At 38.0% G+C, this 19,716-nt stretch overlaps 1 protein-coding gene across 3 annotated transcripts in view; it reads left to right on the top strand.

The window, feature by feature from the left end:
* The window catches only part of Frmd5 (FERM domain containing), a 448,328-nt gene that overhangs the window by 217,635 nt on the left and 210,977 nt on the right, over window positions 1-19,716 (top strand). For all 3 annotated transcript variants that reach the window (XM_068391258.1, XM_068391256.1, XM_068391257.1), the window contains exon 5: window positions 10,159-10,367. In XM_068391258.1, coding sequence (XP_068247359.1) covers window positions 10,159-10,367 — 209 coding nt within the window. The remainder of the gene's footprint in view (window positions 1-10,158; window positions 10,368-19,716) is intronic.

The raw sequence follows: 19,716 nt of genomic DNA, 5'->3' as shown, positions 1-19,716 counted from the left end.
TCCCGGATCCCCAAGCTCTTTGGCAAATTGCTTTCCAACAACGGTGGATAAACCTGGACGCTTACGCGTTTCCCCTGTTCTGTCTGATGAGAAAAGTCCTCAACCAGGTACGAGCAAGCAACAACTTGCAAATGACCCTCATAGCTCCGCTATGGCATCACGCAGAATGGTTCCCGGACCTTCTGCATCTCCTCACGGAGATCCCGAGGGAGCTTCCTCCACAGCACGACCTCTTCAAACAATCATATGCCAACATCTTCCACAAAGCCATAGCCTCGCTTTGACTTCACGCCTGGAGACCATCCAGCACCATCTCACACAGAGAGGCTTTTCGCAATGGGTTGCGACAAGAATGGCTGGACACCTCAGGAGATCCACAGAGGCAGTCTACCAGGCGAAGTGGTCAGTTTTCTGTGGTTGGTGTCGTGGAAGGGGCATCTCTCCCCTCGATGCCTCTGTTCCAACTATAGCGGAGTTCTTGTATACCTTCGGGAAGAAATGCTTCTCTCGGTCTCGGCAGTCAAAGGCTACCGCTCAGCCTTGAGTCTTGCCTTTAGACTGAAAGGAGTCGATATTTCCTCCTCGTTGGAACTTTGCTCATACGCAGTTAAGAGCTTACTTGTCCCCAGGCAGAGCTAAGACCTCCCCCTTGGAACGTGGTTCAGGTCCTCAGGTCTTTGAAGGGCTTCCCCTGTTAACCACTATGCCAGGCCTCCGATCGCCACCTCACGTGGAAGACGGTGTTCCTGCTCGCTCTGGCTTTGGCCAAGAGAGTCAGTGAACTTCATGGTCTTTCTGCTGATGTCTCCCACTCTAGGAGATGGGGAAGTAATCCTCAACTACGTCCCTGAGTTTGTAGCTAAGACTCAAAATTCTGGTGTGCTGGACTCCAGGTTCGGCCCATTTCGGATAGAGAGTCTTCGTTCTGTAACCGAAGATCCAGACCAACTGTTACTATGTCCAGTAAGGAGTCTGAGGTGTTACTTAAAAAGAACAGCAAATGCTCGCCCCCATGTACGAGCACTTTTTGTCAGCATGGGGGAAGTCAAGAGGAGGGTCACGAGGAATACTATTTCCTCCTGGATATGGAAAGTACAGTAATCGAATACGCTCTATATCCAGATCCTCCTCTGTCCAACCGACCCAGAGCTCATGATGTCAGAGGCATTGCAATGTCTCTGGCGTTCAAGAAGAATTTTTCTGTGGCACAGGTATTGCAAGCGAGCGTGTGGAAACGTCAGACGACCTTCACAGCCCACTACCTGCAAGATGTAATCCACAGAAGCATGGAAACCTTCTCCTTTGGTCCTGTGGTAGCCGCACAACAAGTGATCTAATGCTCAGGCTCCTTGATGGACAAGTAACAGAGAGTTGAGGGCTGAGGTTACCCGGGTTAGTCTGGCGTGAATGAAAAGAATGTCTGGCTCACTTCTTTCTTTCTCCTTCCCTTACACCCAACCACCTCCCCACCCCCCGGGGAAACAGCTCCACAAAACCGAAGCATAGCTGACCTCACCCCTCTGCAGGTAAGATTCATTTCCCTTGTGCATCCTAAGTATGAATGAATACTTTGTTACGTCACCAATACCTCATGAGGGAGGGTATTGGATATGTCTTAGAATCCTCGAGTTCCTACGTAAAGACAAGCCACGAGTCTCTCTCACACAAGCTTCTGCATGCCCCTATCATTGCGTTACCTTGTAACTACTTTGATTTTAGCGAGGGTAGGGTTCCTACTAATTAGATAAAAATCAATTAGAAGGAACCCCGGGTCATGACCAAGGCCAGTTGGTAGAACTTCCTCCCTCCTAAGAGTAACCCTCTTAATGAGAGAATGCCTTGATGAAGTCATTGAGCTTCAGCACGGCATTTCATTCCCGTGCTGAAACATGGTGACGGGCAAGAGGGCTCTCGAACTTGGGGAAATTGCTCCCCCAGTTCGAATCTAAATTTCTCTCTTTCACCTTTTTCTTTTTCTCAATATTACTTCGACCTTATCCTAATTTCATAAACTTTCTTTAGTCTTGCTTTCCTAACTCTATGAGAAAAATTTCCCTCATTATATGTGTGTATATATTATGTACATATATATTTATTATTTATTTTTTTTTTTTTCTCCTATGGCTTGGATGTTTTTACATCCATTGTAGCCCTGGCGGGGATGTTCATACATCCTTTATTGCTGCCTGCTTTGATGAGTGGGAGGAGGTATCACAGTTGGGAGGTGTTTGCATTCAAAGCTATATGTGAGAGTATTGGATGATTTCAGCCATCCCGAAGATGGTTTGGACCTTTTTGGCGGAACTATTCTCAAGTGTTGGGTCTTCGGAATCCAGGGGGATCCAATGCTTGGGGTAGGACTCTCGGCTTTTGGCCGGAAGCCCGTCATTATAGATATGGGGAGGATGATTCCATAATTTCTTGGTCTCAGTCCTAACAGGCGGGTTCAGCTTACACCTGTGCCTCTATATCTGTTTTGATGCTATCCTTCGGGTAGGGTATGGAGTGGACCATCTGGGAAGTATACTCTCATTGTGCCGATAGTGGAGAGTGCAAATTTCCTTTCCGACGTGTGATGGCCTAACATTCTCGAGCAGGTACATCAAACTTACCCTTTTCTCTCTCTTTCGTCTAATGGATTCTTTAAGGAACGAACCCCCATCCCCTGGATACACTGACTCTCCCCCGGCACTGTTGACGACCTCTGCTAATGTGATAAGGGAAAGCTCTGTTGATGACCTCGGAACGGGAAAGGACCATTCTACTGATATTTCTAAATCAAGTAATTTGGGTAACACAAGGAAACTTCGAATCCTCCATGTTACACAAATTTCAATAGAGACAAATTATGATGATCTGTGTAAAGCATTTGAATGCTATGGATGCATAAAAGAAATAAGGATGAAACTTGAAGCTGAAACTTGGGATTCATGGATATCTTATAGTAGTTATGACGAAGCATTTAGTGCAATAAGTAACTTGAATAATATTAAAATTAATAACTTGAATGTCGTGGCTGCTCTCTGCGATAAGGTACCAAAAGATTTGGATGTGTACAGGCCTGCCGATTGGTTGGAAAAAGACGCAGATTTGGTTATGCCCTCCCAGAGAAATCCAAAACCACCGATGTGGCCTATAGCTGAATCAAAGGGGGTTACAGGGAATTATTTTAAAATATGCAAATTGATTTAGAAAAAAAGTAGGAACTATTGCACCAGGTGATATATCTCGTTTCGGAAAAAAATAGTTTCCTTATCCATGCTAAATCCAGTACACAGTCGATAATATTGTCCAATATGAAAATAAGTAATGATGACATTAAGTTAGATGTCAAACCCCACCTAAATTTTAGCTACGGAAGGGGCGTAGTTTTTAACAGAGATCTATATGATTTTACAGAGGAGGAGATACTGGCCAAGTGTCCATTAAATGTATGGAAAGTTCATAAAGTCCCAGGTACATCAATGATAATCCTTACGTTCCAGGATGCTGATGTACCTTTTCATATTATTATCGAGAACGAAAGGATTAAAGTAAGACCCTTCAAGCAGAAGCCATTGCAATGCTTTAATTGTTTTACATTTGGGCACCCGTCCAAAGTTTGCAAAAATGAGAAGATGTGTGGTATTTGCTCCAAATCTTACCATGGAGAGTGTGCACTTGGAGCCAGGTGTTTAAATTGCAGCTCGAATCACAAATCCACAGACAAGAGCTGCGAGCTATATAAGTTGGAGGTAGCTGCCCTCAACAAATCAAACTTAGAACATATAAGTGTGACCCATGCCAAAAGACTATTAAATAAATCAAATACATATGCTAAGGCATTAAAATCAAACCAACCTAGCGCTGCCAATAGCTCAAAAAAAAGTATACTATCTGACAAAATGTCAAATAACGAGGTAACCATATTACCTCCTGAGGCTTTACCACGGTGTATTAACACTAGGTCATTGCCCACTGCTGTACAGCCTTCAGCCGCCATTACAAAAAGTAATACAAACCTCTCTCAGGCCATGTCCTTGCCTGATCTGATGGAGGTTCCACTTAAGACTAACTTACCTGATGCACCTGTTGTGGGAAAGGTGCAAAAACCTCGAATCCCACCATCTATTAATCGCAAAAGAGAGAGACCTCCATCTCTCTCTCCACCCTCCATTAGAAACGTTAAGGTTATGACATCAAATAAATTTGATGTTTTGTCTGTTGTTGTTTCTAATGAACCAGAAGATCGACTGAATAAATCAGAAATTCAAGTTGAGGTCCACCATCCACCTCAACAAATAGATAAAAAGAATACAAAGAAAAACACAAATGTAAAACCCAACATAACAAGACCACCTCTGAAGAAACCTACTGGTAATAATGTTAAATTAAAAACTGCTAATGGGAAGACCTCATCCAAGATGTCTTCCAGAAATAATCCATAGTTTTCTCCTCCATTTTGCAATGGAACTGTCAGGGTTTGAGAGTGAAATATGAAGAACTTAAGCTCCTAATTCATGAGCATTCCCCCATAATTGTATGTCTACAGGAAAGTATGCTTGATTCTAACACTCCTAGTCCTCGTGAGTGTGTTAGCTATAGAACACCATATAATCAACAAGCAGGGAGCCATGGCGGAAGTCTCATGTACATTCGTCGAGATGTTCCCCAAATACCCATGTCTATACGTACAACCCTGCAGGCAGTTGTTGTACAAATTGATATAGGGAGAAAATATACAATATGCTCTCTGTACTTACCTCCAAATGATAATATTTTATATGATGATTTAGCAGAGGTCATTCAACAACTCCCTCAACCTTTTCTCTTACTGGGAGATATGAATGGTAGACATCCTTTATGGGGTGATGTTTTGGCCAACACAAGGGGCAATATTATCTCATTAGTTGTGGAGAATGAGGATGTGGGACTCCTTAATACAGGAGAGCCCAGACACTTCCATGTTCAGACAGGTACTTTGTCATGCATTGACCTTTCAATTGCAAGCTCTAACTGCCTTCTTGATTTTGATTGGAGGACATTAGATGATTGGCATACTAGTGATCATGCACCAATCATTATAAACACCAACAAGGGTCCGCCTTTGCAAAGATCGCCACGTTGGAATCTAGACAAGGCAGACTGGGTTAAATTTTCTGAGCTAAGTGAAATCGAAGGGAGAGCAGAACAGTTTGAAAGTGTTGATGATGCCATAGACCTACTGAATGGAACTCTTCATACAGCAGGAGTCAATTCAATTCCCAAAACAACAGGGTTATTCAAACGACGACCAGTCCCGTGGTGGTCTTCAGAACTAACTGCACTCCACAGAGCCACAAGAAGATCTCTAACACGATTGCGTAGACGCAGAACTGATGAGAATTTAATTATGTACAAGAAATGTAGAGCACAGTTCCGTCGTGCCATGAAAGAAGCAAGGCGCCAGTCATGGATGTCTTTTGTTTCCTCCATTAACAGTAGAACACCACCATCTTCTGTGTGGAGGAAAGTAAAAAAGATAGCTGGCAAGTTCACCCCCAACCCACCACCAGTGTTGAAGGTGAATGGCCAGTATGTAACTGAAGCAAATGAAGTTAGCAATGCCCTGGCTAATCATTTTTCAAATGTATCCAGCAAGTGTGAAGGAGCCCCTGGTCACCAGTATAGGAGCACTGAAGAAAAGAAAATTTTAAATTTTGCAACAAGAAGGGAAGAGTCGTATAATTCTCCTTTCACTGAAAGAGAATTTGATTCCGCACTTGCTCATTGCAATGATACAGCCCCTGGACCTGATGGAATTCCATATGCAATGATTAAACATGTACATTTTAATACAAAGCTATTTATTTTAAGCATTATTAATAGAATATGGCATGATCATAGTTACCCAAGTGTTTGGGAACTAGCCATTATTTTAGCCTTTTTAAAACCCGGCAAAGACAAGTTTTTAGCAGCAAACTATCGTCCTATTGCATTGACATCTTGTTTATGTAAAATCATGGAGAAGATGGTCAATGCAAGGCTGATGTGGTACCTTGAAAAGAAAGGTATTTTATCATCGATTCAATGTGGATTCCGAAAAATGCACTCAACGACTGATGTGTTGATACGACTTGAGTCTTCTATTTGTGAAGCCTTTGCTTCCAAACAGCACCATGTTACAGTATTTTTTGACCTTGAAAAAGCATATAATACCACATGGAGATATGGTATTCTTAAAACCATTCATGAATTGGGATTGAGAGGAGAGCTGCCACTATTTATTCAGGCATTTCTTTCACGTAGAGTTTTTCAAGTGAGAGTGGGGGAAACTCTATCAGAGAGTAAGTGCCAGGAAGAAGGAGTTCCTCAGGGTAGTGTGCTGAGTGTAACCCTTTTTGCACTAGCAATTAATGGGATATCCTCAGCCATTCCCCAGGATGTTCTCTCAACATTATTTGTGGATGATCTCTCATTATCATTTGCTGGCACTAGAATGGCAATGGTTGAGAGAAAAATCCAACTCTCTATTGATAAAATTATCCAGTGTGCTGACATGAATGGATTTAAGTTCTCGACAAGTAAAACTACCATTGTCCATTTTTGTCGTATCCGGGGAGTACATCCAGACCCGGATATATACATTAAAGGTCAACGGATACCATGTGCAAGAGAAGCTAAATTTTTAGGTTTGATATTTGATTGTAGGCTTACGTGGGTTTCTCACTTAAAAGCATTAAAAGCTAAATGTGTTGAAGCTCTGAATATCTTAAAAGTATTGTCCCATACATCGTGGGGGCAGACCGCAATACTATTTTAAAATTATACAAGGCCTTGATTTTTTCCAAAATTAGTTATGGTTGTGAGGTATATTCTTCAGCCACCCCAAGCCGGTTAAAAATATTAAGACTCGATACATCATGCAGGTATTAGATTGTCTACTGGAGCTTTTAAAACCTCGCCTATCCCAAGTCTCCTTGTTGATGCTGGAGAGTTGCCTCTAGACCTTTACCGAAGGTCTTCCATTCTTTGGTATTGGTTTAGATTGCAAAGACTCCCTAACTCTCTAGCCTTTCAGACTGCAAGCCTTGTAAGACACGCATCATACTTTGAGTTGCACCCAAAGTCTCCTCAACCTTATGGCTTTCGGGTGAAACGATTATTAAATAGTCTGGATATAATTAGAAATAATGTACTTCCATTCAAGGTATCATCAACGCCTCCATGGAAGTTGCCAGAGATATCTTTTTGTAATATTTTATTGGAGATAAGAAGAATATGCCAGACCTAGAAGCCAGGTCTCTTTTTAATAAACATGTTAAAGAACATAGAGGATCAACTTTTATCTATACTGATGGCTCCAAATCTGATGCTGGCGTTGGATTTGGAGTACATAGTAATGGTTTTAATTGTAGAGGTGCACTTCCTCTGACCGCTTCCATATTTACCGCCGAACTGTATGGCATATTAACCGCTATTGAGAAAATAGCGTTGGAGAAGGAGGGTAATTTTACAATTTTTAGTGATGCAAGGAGTGTCCTTCAAGCTATGGAAGTTTTTAATTCTAATAACCCTCTAGTTTTAAAGATTTTAGAATGGCTTTTCATTATTGGACGGAGAGGTATAACAGTTCAATTTTGTTGGGTTCCAGCACATGTAGGTGTGTCCGGGAATGGGAAGGTAGATTCACTGGCTAAGGAGGCTGCATCCGAGTTGCTGCCAAGAAGGTATCCCATTCCCTGTAATGATTTCTTACCTGACATCAAGAAATTGGTTTGCAATAAATGGCAACAGCAATGGGATAGTCAAGATGGCAATAAAATGCGAGAGATAACAAATGACATATCTCCTTGGAGGTATAATATGATGCCCCGAAAATGGGAGACGTCTCTTTGTCGTCTCCGTATTGGTCACACTCGGTTGACACACGAGTATCTGTTGAAGGGCCAACACCAACCGTATTGTGACGACTGTTTAGTACCTCTAACAGTAAGGCATTTGTTGACCGAATGCCCCAATTATAACAACTTGCGGAATAGATATTTGTTTGAGGCTCGAGGTGAGGGTGGCAGGTTCATCCTTGCCAAGATTCTTGGAAATGATGTGTACTACCATGCAAGTGGCATTTTTAGATTTATTTCATTTCAGAAGCAGGTCTTCTGAAAAATATTTAACTTTTATGACATTCAACTTTTATGATTTTAATTGAATACTCTTTTATTTTTTATTTTATTTTATTTTTTATTTTTGTATACATAAATTAAATGTTACCGGCGTCAATGACCTCGGATGTCAGGATGCCTGAAAACTTTAAATCAATTAATCAATCCTAAGAGTAAGTCACCCTATAAATAGCGAAGGTTTGTATCTGTGTCGGAACAAATAACAAATTTGGAAATACAGTAATTTGTATTTTTCCTAACATACAAACCTGGAGCTATTTATACAAATTGGCCTGCCACCCTGTCTCCCTAGAAGTCCTGCCAGAAAGCTAGTCTACCCCAACCCCCTCCCGCAAACTAGCGGATGGGGTAATTATCCCTCACTAAAATTGTCTTTGCTGGTTTTCAGCGTTGCCGAAAGTAATACCCCATAAATAGCTCCAGGTTTGTATGTTAGGAAAAATACAAATTATTTCCAATTTTGTTATATTTCCATGAATCTTACCTCTGAATTGAACAAGAGTGATTAAAATTTTCCTTAATTATGCATCTCACAAATTAAGTCAATGCTTAAATAAATAAAATATGGAGAATACCAAGAAGAACCTCACCATGAGGTCAACTTCTCCTTGCATTACAAATAATTAACCAAGAAGGACAGACCATTAGCTACTATTTGAGAAAACCAAACAAATGTTTTGGAACTAGACATGCATTAACTGAATGGATTCATAATCATTTGCGAGTAGGTGACAAATTCATGATCGAACTCTGTCTGGAATTTGATACAGAGTAAACCAAATACAATATTTTGAAACTAGAGATACATTAATAGAACATGCTTATTTGAAGTTGATTCAATGACGATTTCACTAATTTTGAGGTAGAATAGATAAGTTATAATGAAATGATGTAATACAAAAAACCAATGTAATTGTTCCTTATGTCCCATAAAATATTTGGTCCAAGATAAAAAGTCTGAATTCATACAAGGTTCTCTTCAAACGGGGATCAGCAAATAGTTATATCTCTGTAGGTAGGTCACGAGAACTCTTCTTTAACAAAAGAAATTTCTCTGGTATATCACTTGCAGAAATATCCCAAGTAGAAGCTGCCAGTGAGGAACTTCCATCAGGACGACATGGCTCGAGCCCAAAAAGGCTAATCAAAGACTCTATTGGTGAACAATTTATTAATAATTGATAGAAGGATGTTTATTGCAGACCTGTTAAGTGAAAACAGGTACTCATTAGAAATTACAGTAGTAATAACTGCCGAGGAATGATTATAAGAAACCAAACTGAAAATATTCTATGTCTGATCAGAACACTGCTAGGATTCATTTGATTGACTTAAACCCCTGCAATCCATTAAGCCCACCTAACTTTAACTTTAATTAGGTCATCTAAGACATGGAAACACAGCTACACCTCCAAAACTTTTCATTGTCACAAAATGCACAAAGAAGGCAACAAAGTGATATAAGACATTTGGAGCCACGACAACGAAAGAGAGCGCGGAGCAACTAGAACAGAGTAAAATGTTTTGGAGAAAAGTAGCTGAAGACATACCTGAATAGCATTGAATGGCCAAGTTAGAGAAATATAACTCTCATCCATCTAGTGATGAAAATTCTCAAATTAAATATATAAAAACACAAGATAAAAACTGGAGGTGTTACAGTGGCAATAACCACTAGATTCTGAAGACTTCTTTGGCTTTTTTCTTATGTTATCCCTTGGCCACGGTCATGATAGTCTGTCTCTTCCTAGCAGATAGGGTATATTTTGGCGGCTAATTTAATGGAGGGAGCATATGAAGGTGAGTGAAGGGGAATTTTTCTTTAAGAGGTTTTTTTTAGATGGGACTTCCATTAAATATCTTGTTCTATTCAGAGGTAAGATTCAGGAAAGTGATGACTCATAGAAAAATATCAGAATGATAAATTTTTTTACCAAATTAAAATTTTATAGCCTTAATTTTGATTATATGACATGCAACATAAGTCAATAAGTTAGTCACGTTATTTCAACAGCTGAAGTTGGTGATTATGATCATACCAAGCACTTTGGAAACTACATCAGCGACTTTAGAATATTACTTAAGCAGACTTCGAAAATTGAGGAAAAGATAATGGAGATCCATCCTACACTGAGGAACCATTCTCCATTGATGGCCGAGACTTGCTTTTTAAAGAAGGCTTCTTTGCTGGATACGTATGGTGTTGATCCTCATCCTGTTAAGGTAAGTTGCAATTTTTGGCAAATTTCTTGAGAAATATAGGTTTCCAATCAAATTTGAGTTATGGATTAATAAAATTGGAAAATATTCTAAGGGTAAGCTTAGATAATTACAGTAAAAGCATTGTATTTCCTGTATTATAAGTCTGGAAGTCAGTAATACATGTACTGTATATGGATTAAGTAGTTCAATCATAGTTTCTTTTCCTCTACTATCAATCTTAAAAATCTTCCTGTCTTTCTTATTTCTCAAAAATTTCTTCCTTTATATAACAGAAAGATCTATAACATCTTTCATGGTAGAATCCCTTTCTTTTTTTCCTTTTTCTCTATTTTCTTTGGGATTGGCCTAGAGAGAGGATTAAAGTTGTTTATCAACTGGAAGTTCTTCTAATATAAAGAAAATTGGATGATGCCATTTGCAACCATAAAAAATTTGTACTGTTTTTAGCCAGTCTTTACTAATTGCATGATACTGCTGTAGATGCAGTTTAGCAGTGGCACTGAAGTTTTGAATTAAGAATGAAAAGATAGTTCTATAGTTAAATTAGTTCTATTGTTATGGTAGTTTTTAATAATTCAAGAAATATTCTACAACCTGTATATATTATAGGTATAGGATTGACTTAAAAGGAGTGTTTATGACTAAGAGTGTTATAAGTAAAGTGCCATATATCTAATTTTCTTCAAAGAATATTCAATATTCAATAAAAGCAAGTGAAGAGCTGATTCAAACATATCTTAATGTTTGTCAGTCTTGTAATGTGATCTTTTTCCACTTAATCCCAGGAACTGAGCCAGCTTATACAGCATACTATATCTGACTTTTATTTACAATTCCTCTTTTGGGCTTGCTATTTTACAGGAGATCGATACAGTAGGTTTCATCATTGGTGACTATTTGCATCCTTTGTATTTTGAAAAGCCTAAGTAACAGCTAATATATATATTACTTTTGCTAGAACAGGCAAGCTTCTTGTACTTGTGAACTTGAGCATAGCTGCTTCTTCTTGAAATGAAATCTGTATGTATAGTGATTTGTAGCAGTATCACCATCTGTTCTTATGATACTGTGTGCACTCATTGCAATGTACAGTTATAGTAATTCTACATCTCTTGAATGATTTGTTTCAGACTCCTAAATGTTACAGTACTGAGTATTTTCTACCTTTACACATGAACTGTTTTTCTTGTATTTATAATGGTAGTTTTCTTAGCTGTTTTTTTTTTCAAGGATAAGGCAAGTAAATTATACACTTTCCATTTCTTTTGGAATGTAGCACTAAGGTGGTTTTCATTCGACCACACCATGTACATACTTTGCTCCATTTGACATTGAACTGTACTTCAAGTTTAATCTATGGATATGTAATTTCCCATTTTCATTTAGCCAAATAGGTTTATTTATCTTGACTTGCACTTTGTTGTCTGAAATGTTCAAAGGTTTCAAAATATTCAAGGTATTGACATTACGACATTGTTTTCATGTTGCTTAAAGTATGGATGTACAAAGTCAATCACAAACGCACACACAAGAAACGTTAAATTGATACACAGTTTTTAATCACAATCTGTTTTGCGATAATTTTGGAACAAAGTACAGTCAGCATTCTGTACATCTTCACAGGGGTTTTAGGTAACAGAGATACCCTAGAAGAGCAAAAATACGCTTAGTATTGGTGCCCTAGGGCGAGTCAACCCATGACCACTGCTTACTTGAGGTCAATTAACACCCTAAGTAACTTGCTGTACATTGTTTTCACATAGTTTCTATGATTATTGTAGTTTAAATTACTTAAAAAGGCAATTGTACTTTACAGTACTAACACTGCTTCAGTTTTAAGAAAAGAAGGCTCATAACTCACAAGTTATTAACACACCCTATATATAATCAACAACAAAACACTGTTGTTCCTAACTAACAGCTCTCACTGCTCCTATAATGTATATTACAGTAGAGTACTGTAATAAATGGATTATACTACAGTATCACTGCAGTACAACTTTAAGCTGAGACGATATGTCACTCGTAAATAATTGCTATTTTTGCGAAGTCGTGTAACATCCTTACTAGCTCGTCAACTAATATTATGTAGCCTGTAACTACGTACAGTGCTTTATTTTGTATACTTTATTGTGAATATGCTGTTAGTTCTTCTTTTTCAATGAACTTACTGTTTGATTACCATAAGAAAATTGTCTGTAAGAATAAGATGAAAAAAAGACTTCAGTTCACATTCAACCCCATTTACCGTTTACAAATTTTTACACAGCAAAATATTGTGACACGTGATGCAGTCATAGAGGGAGCAGCAGTAGCGTTCAATATTGAACATGAAGTGTACTGTACATGTATATACTCATATGTGTATATAACAAATTCGTATGTAACAGATACATAATTTATCACTTGTTGCTTGACAAACTATGTGGGAGATGCATTCATGATGAAGGATGCAGGGAGAGTGAGAGAGTCAGAATTGTGGCGTTGTGAAGGGAAGGAAACGGCACAAAGGCTGGGGGCAAAAGTAAGGCAGCAAGGATCTCAGTATATGGAATATCAAAGCCATAAAGATGAATTCCTTGAAGACGTTTGGACTGTACAACTATTTTTTGAAGAAAGTGCTTTACTGTTTGTGTAGATTTGGTACCCCACTATAGCTCGCCAGTGAAAACTTCGATTTTTTCAAGTTTAATTGCTTTATTGAAATAATTTTTGTTTCATAGAAATTTGCAGTAAATGAAGCATAGGATTATCTAAAGCATTATCTTCTTTTAAAGATATCCACATAAAATCCTTTACACTAATAAATAATCCTTTACATTTGAACTCTATACACTACTGTATATGATGCATGTTCATAGATTCTTAGAAATCTGTAGAGGTTTTACTGCTAACATTAACATTAGCTTACAAAATGGTAGATTTTAGCAGTAGCATTGCTTTTTCAATTGTGACTAAATTCTAGTGCATTAATAATTCTGTAATTATTGCCAACATGAATGATAGGTGATTTTTAGATTTTCTAAGAATTTGCCCAAAGAATTTATGCATAGAGGAGAGATAAAAACAGACAGGTAAAGTAGTGAAATAGCTAGGTGTGAAAAACTTGAGAGAATGGATGCAAGTGCTTTAGTGTTGATTGTTGGAGTTTCTCTTGTTATTTCATTTCATCACATTCAATTCTATCCTTTGATTAATTGATTACTTACATATGCACATACGTATTAACATGATGTGACTAGGTGGGAGTGGCAAGCTAGCATATAGTACAATACCATAATATTCAACAGTCTCTTCATTTTCATTTCCTTTTATTTCACTTTCATAATTTATTTTGGCTTTTGTTTGAATGATTTTATGTTTAGTTTGAAGTGTAATAGTGTATAGCGTACGATAAAACCTCCTTATCCGTTGAGTCCCCAACTGCTGGTTTGACTACAGTATCTTTGCAGACACTTCTAAAATGTATCAGCAAAAATAAAGAGAGCACAATGTAGGTACAACTAACTGACAGGTTACATGGCTAAGCACAATAGAAGTGAGGCCATTCATAGTTATCAGCCTTATGTATAGGCTTAAGGAACATACTAGAATCATACCGAAACATATGGACCCGTCTGCATGCAAACAAAATATCAATCAGAAGGGTCACCGAGTTTCTGAAAACATCCAGCATGCTCGGTGCGCAGTATGTACATAGATAATCAGCATATACATTTATTGAAAATAGATTTTCTTGAGTTGGTGAATGGTCTTTTATTATTAAATCTTTAGTATATTTCTGTGGCTGGAGTCGTATTCCCTTTAAACCCGTTTTATAATGCTGTCGATATAAAATCTGTCACTTTACAGATTAAGTTTTGAAAGAACCTAAATTAACGTAGTCTGTTTAATAGTCCAGTGAAACTGCCAATTGACAGAAGAATCAAGAATCCCACCAATAATACATAAGTAATTAAATAAAGTTTCTTTTAGCTTAGTTCAAACTGTGAAATCATCAGTACCCAGTGTTCAGGCTATTATCATTTTAATTTGTAAGCAGCTCATGCATTTTTTTTTTATTGAATTTTTATTTATTAGTGAATGCCATCATCAGATTTTGATAAAACTTAGCTGCATGAAGTCCCAAAATGTAAATATCATTTGCACAAAAAGGTCGTCTTAAGATAGTGGTTGATTTGTGTACAAATTTTACCTAGCAAACACTTTGTTATAATTTCTTTGTATGGTCAGCTGTGTTGATTAAACCTGTTTGGTATTTAGAGTATTTCAAGTTTTTGCATTTTATGATATATTGTAGGTAGTTTTGTTAAGAACTCTGGACACAATAGGTGTGGAGGTGCATGACTTAAGAGTCGAGTGAAGTAGTAATACACTGGTAGCAAAATGCAAGAATATCCTATTGCATTTTTTAATGTTTTCATAAGTGCTTTATAAACAGAAAATATTCTAAATCTGATATCCTTTTTTGATAATTGTGATCTACTCATAAAGATTTCTGAGCTTGATTCCCAGAAAAAGTTCTTAGCTTGATTCCATTATATAGTAATCATTTTTTACTCATAAGATTTTGAGTCTGACTTTCTTTTCCAATAAATGTTTCCTTGTATATTAGGACTGAACCTCAGATCTAATGAACTTAGTTAATACTTTGTCTATTTAACTTATTCCCAACTTTAACCTTGGTCACCATGCTCTAGTAATTGTCTAAATGTTGATGGGTATAATAATTTTACCAGTTGTTGCATTTACCACAATTATATTTGTATAATTTACTCTTTTCCAGTGGTCAGATAGGGTTTAGCTGTTTGATTCATGAATTTTCGGGTCTCTTGTGTTCTGTTGGTGGTTAGGTAATTAATTTTCTTTTTTAAATTACATGTACCTTTCAATTAAGGTATCTTATCAGTCTTCATGTTGATATAATAATACAAAATCAAAACAATATTTAGTATTTGCCATTAGTAGCTTATACAGTCATATAGGCAAGGGCCGTCACCCTAGATACGTTCCCTACTGTCCTGAAGTTCAGAACAGTGTGCCCTCAATATTCATACTTATATAATGGCCAGTAGTGAGAACGGCTTGCCCTGACCCTGAGAAGGACAAGTTCAAACATGGAATTCGTTAATTGTACTATATAAATGTACACAGGAATAAATATATGAACCCCCATTGCTTCTTATACAGCATACTGTGGTAGGACTGTTATCAGAATTATCCAGGTTAATGGTGACATTAGGTCCAATTTGTAGACTAGTATGACTCAAGAAACACCGAAGGTGGTTCCTTATAAATTATCGGAATTTCTGTGAAAGGATATGCATGTTAATTATTTTGTAATGTTCACAGGGCCTTACAACTACAGTGCAGTTTTATATGAAACCAAATTGGTGTAATCTTTAAGATATCTACCTTTACCTCATTTTTCTTTTTTCTTTTTATAAGTATTATCAGTCTTTTGCACTTCTAGCTTCATGTTCTTAGAAGCAAGTTCTTAATGCATACTGTGTTAGAAGGAATGTAGTAGACACTTCCTGGAGAGAACATTAGCTACCATTTTGTCTTATTTCTGCACATGTAATTTCTTTAATTTTCCACTATTTAATCAAAGAGATGTTATTTGCTCTGAATGTTGCTATGGCCAAGGATCTGTTAATCCTCTAGATAGTTATCCTTTTAGGTTTATAGCTATAAAATGCTATCTTCTTATTACTACTGTATACTTTAAAGATTCACTACAAGCATGTTTTGAAATACGACAGTAAAAAGGGGGCATTATGTTCACCAGAATATGGTGCTCATGTAAAAAAATATCCAGTGAAAGCACTGTACAAAGGTGTAAAGCTTGATGTAAATAATTTCAATTAACAATGATTTTATTATTGTATATAATTGTTAACGTAACCATAAAAAGTTCTAATAACGATTTTTCACTGCAATTATTAGGTAAATGGGTAAACAATGTCTTCAGATTATCCTGAGGGAAAGGGAACTTTAATCCAAGGAGGAAAAGACATGGTACAGCAACAATGGCAATTTAGAAAGATCTGAAAATACTGGTTGTAAGGTTGCCTCAAGATGGCTAAATGTGGTATATGTAACAACCTAAACGTTGTAAACTATGGTGTAGATATTCTGTTCACTTACACAAAACTTGTTTGAAATAGTATGTTGGGTGTCCTAATATACCATAAATCAGAAAGATTACCTGGTAAAGAGAGAAGATTTGAAAGCTTCCTCAATATTGGTTTGTATAGTCATTCCTCCTTACATTGCATTATTTTCATGAATGTGATATAGTACGTCCTCTCTGAATTAGCAGTATAAAGTATACAACTTAGGGATTTGGGGGTATTTAAGTTTTTGTTGTTCATTATTATTTTTATTATTATTATTATTATTATTATTATTATTATTATTATACCCCCTGTGGCTGCGGGGACAAAAAAAAAAAACAAGTAGAATAGCGCCAACGTATCTCTGCGTGTCGTAAGAGGCCACTAAAAGGGACGAGGGGCTGGGAACCCCCTCTTCTGTATTATGATCCTGTGAGACATCAAAGAAGTGGAGCTGGGGGGAGAGTGACTGCTCCCCGCACTCTAGTTTTGGGGTGTTTGAATGTGCGTGGATGTAGTATGATAGAGAGTAAAAGATGTGAGATTGGAAGTATGTTTAGGAATAGAAGGTTGGATATATTGGCTTTGTGTGAGACAAAGATAAAAGGGAAAGGTGAAGTGATGTTTGGTGAAATGTCTGGTAGAGTGTCTGGGATTGAAAGGGGAAGAGCAAGAGAAGGTGTGGCTTTATTGCTGAGTGAATGGATGACAGGTTAAGTAGTGGAATAGGAGATATCATCATCTAGGTTAATGTGGGTAAGGGTTAGGTTGGGTAGGGAATGTTGGGCTTTTGTCAGTGCGTATGGGCCAGAAGAGCGGAATGGGTTCTGGAATGAATTAATTAGGTGTGTAGAAGGACTGGGTAGAAGGAATTATGTAGTTGTCATTGGTGACTTAAATGCTAGAGTGGGGGCTGGAGAAGTAGAAGGTGTCATTGGGAAGTATGGCTTACCAGGTGGAAATGAGAGTGGTGAGAGATTGGTGGATATGTGTGTTGAGCAAAAGATGGTGATGAGTTCTAGCTTTTTGAAAAAGAAAGGTAAAAATAAGTATACATGGATAAGAGTGGGCAAATGGAAGAGTGGTAGAAAGGGCGTTGATGGATTATATGTTGATAACTAAAAGAATGTTTAGAAGATTGAAAGACGTGCACGTGTTTAGGGGTATGGCTAACAGTATGTCTGATAATTTTTTGGTGGAAGCAAAATTAGTTGTAGCAAAAGAGTGGGGGAATAGAGTTGGTGGATGTAAAAGGGAGCTAGTAAGGGTTGAAGAGCTAATAAAACCGGGGGTAAAAAGTAAATATCAAGAAAGGTTGAAAATGGCATATGACGAAGTGAAAGTAAGGGAAATGGGTAATTTAGAGGAGTGGAAGTTAGTAAAAGAAAATTTTGTTGGGATATCAAGTGATGTGTGTGGCAAGAAGTTTGTTGGAGGCAGCATGAGGAAGGGCAGTGAATAGTGGAATGAAGGAGTGAAGGTAAAAGTGGAAGAGAAAAAGAAGGCTGTGAAGAATGGCTGCAGAGTAATAGTGTAGAGAAGTATGAAAGACATAGAGAGGAAAATGTGGAAGTAAAGCACAAGGTAAGTAAAGCAAAGAGGGCAGCTGACCTGAGGTGGGGTCAGGGATTGGGCCATTCATATGAAGAGAATAAGAAGTAGTTTAGGAAAGAAGTGAAGAGAGTAAGGAAGGCTGGTTCAAGAATTGAAGAGACAGTGAAAGATGGAAATGGATGGTTGCTAAAAGGAGAGGAGGCAAGGAAAAGGTGGGCGGAATATTTTGAAAGTTTACTGAATGTTGAGGATAATAGGGAGGCAGATATAATTGCTGTTGCAGGTGTTGAGGTGCCGGTGATGGGAGATGAGAATGAGAGAGAGATTACAAGAGAGGAAGTGAGGAGAGCACTAGATGAAACGAGAGTAGGAAAAGCATCTGGTATGGATGGTGTGAGAGGTGAGATGTTGAAGGAAGGGGGTGTAACTGTACTTGAATGGTTGGTGAGATTGTTTAATATGTGTTTTGTGTTGTAAATGGTACCAGTAGATTGGGTTTGTGCGTGTATTGTACCACTATATAAGAGTAAGGGAGATGTGCATGAGTGTTGTAATTCAAGAGGTATTAGTTTGTTGAGTGTGGTGGGAAAAGTGTATGGTAGAGTACAGATTAATAGGATTAAGGATAAAACAGAGAATGCAACCTTAGAAGTACAGGGTAGTTTTAGAAGAGGTAGGGGTTGTATGAATCAGATTTTTACAGTTAGGCAGATATGCAAGAAATATTTAGCCAAAGGTAAGGTGGTGTATGTTGCATTTATGGATCTGGAGAAAGCGTATGATAGAGTTGATAGGGAAGCAATGTGGAATGTGATGAGGTTATATGGAGTTGGTGGAAGGTTGTTGCAAGCAGTGAAAAGTTTCTACAAAGGTAGTAAAGCATGTGTTAGAATAGGAAATGAAATGAGCAATTGGTTTCCAGTGAGAGTGGGGCTGAGACAAAGATGTGTGATGTCGCCGTGGTTGTTTAACTTGTATGTTGATGGAGTGGTGAGAGAGGTGAATGCTCGAGTGCTTGGATGAGGAACTGGTAGACGAGAATGACCATGAATGGGAGGTAAATCAGTTGTTGTTTGTGGATGATACTGTACTGGTTGCAGTCGCGGAAGAGAAGCTTGGCCGATTAGTGACAGAATTTGGAAGGGTGTGTGAGAGAAGGAAGTTGAGAATTAATGTGGATAAGAGTAAGGTTATGAGATGTACGAGAAGGGAAGGTGGTGCGAGGTTGAATGTCTGTTGAATGCAGAGTTACTTGAGGAAGTGGATCAGTTTAAGTGCTTGCGGTCTGTTGTTGCAGCAAATGGTGGAGTGGAAGCAGATGTACATCAGAGAGTGAATGAAGGATGCAAAGTGTTGGGGGCAGTTAAGGGAGTAGTAAATAATAGAGGGTTGGGCATGAATGTAAAGAGAGTTCTGTATGAGAAAGTGATTGTACCAACTGTGATTTATGGATTGGAATTGTGGGGAATGAAAGTGACGGAGAGACAGAAATTGAATGTGTTTGAGATGAAATGTCTAAGGAGTATGGCTGGTGTATCTCGAGTAGATAGGGTTAGGAACGAAGTAGTGAGGGTGAGAACAGGTGTAAGAAATGAGTTAGCAGCTAGAGTGGATATGAATGTGTTGAGGTGGCTTGGCCATGTTGAGAGAATGGAAAATGGCTGTCTGCTTAAGAA

This window comes from Palaemon carinicauda, chromosome 17, assembly GCF_036898095.1.
Source record: "Palaemon carinicauda isolate YSFRI2023 chromosome 17, ASM3689809v2, whole genome shotgun sequence".
In the NCBI taxonomy this organism is placed as follows: domain Eukaryota; kingdom Metazoa; phylum Arthropoda; class Malacostraca; order Decapoda; family Palaemonidae; genus Palaemon; species Palaemon carinicauda.
Note: the sequence above shows the minus strand (reverse complement) of the source record. Positions and strands in the feature narration are given on the sequence as shown.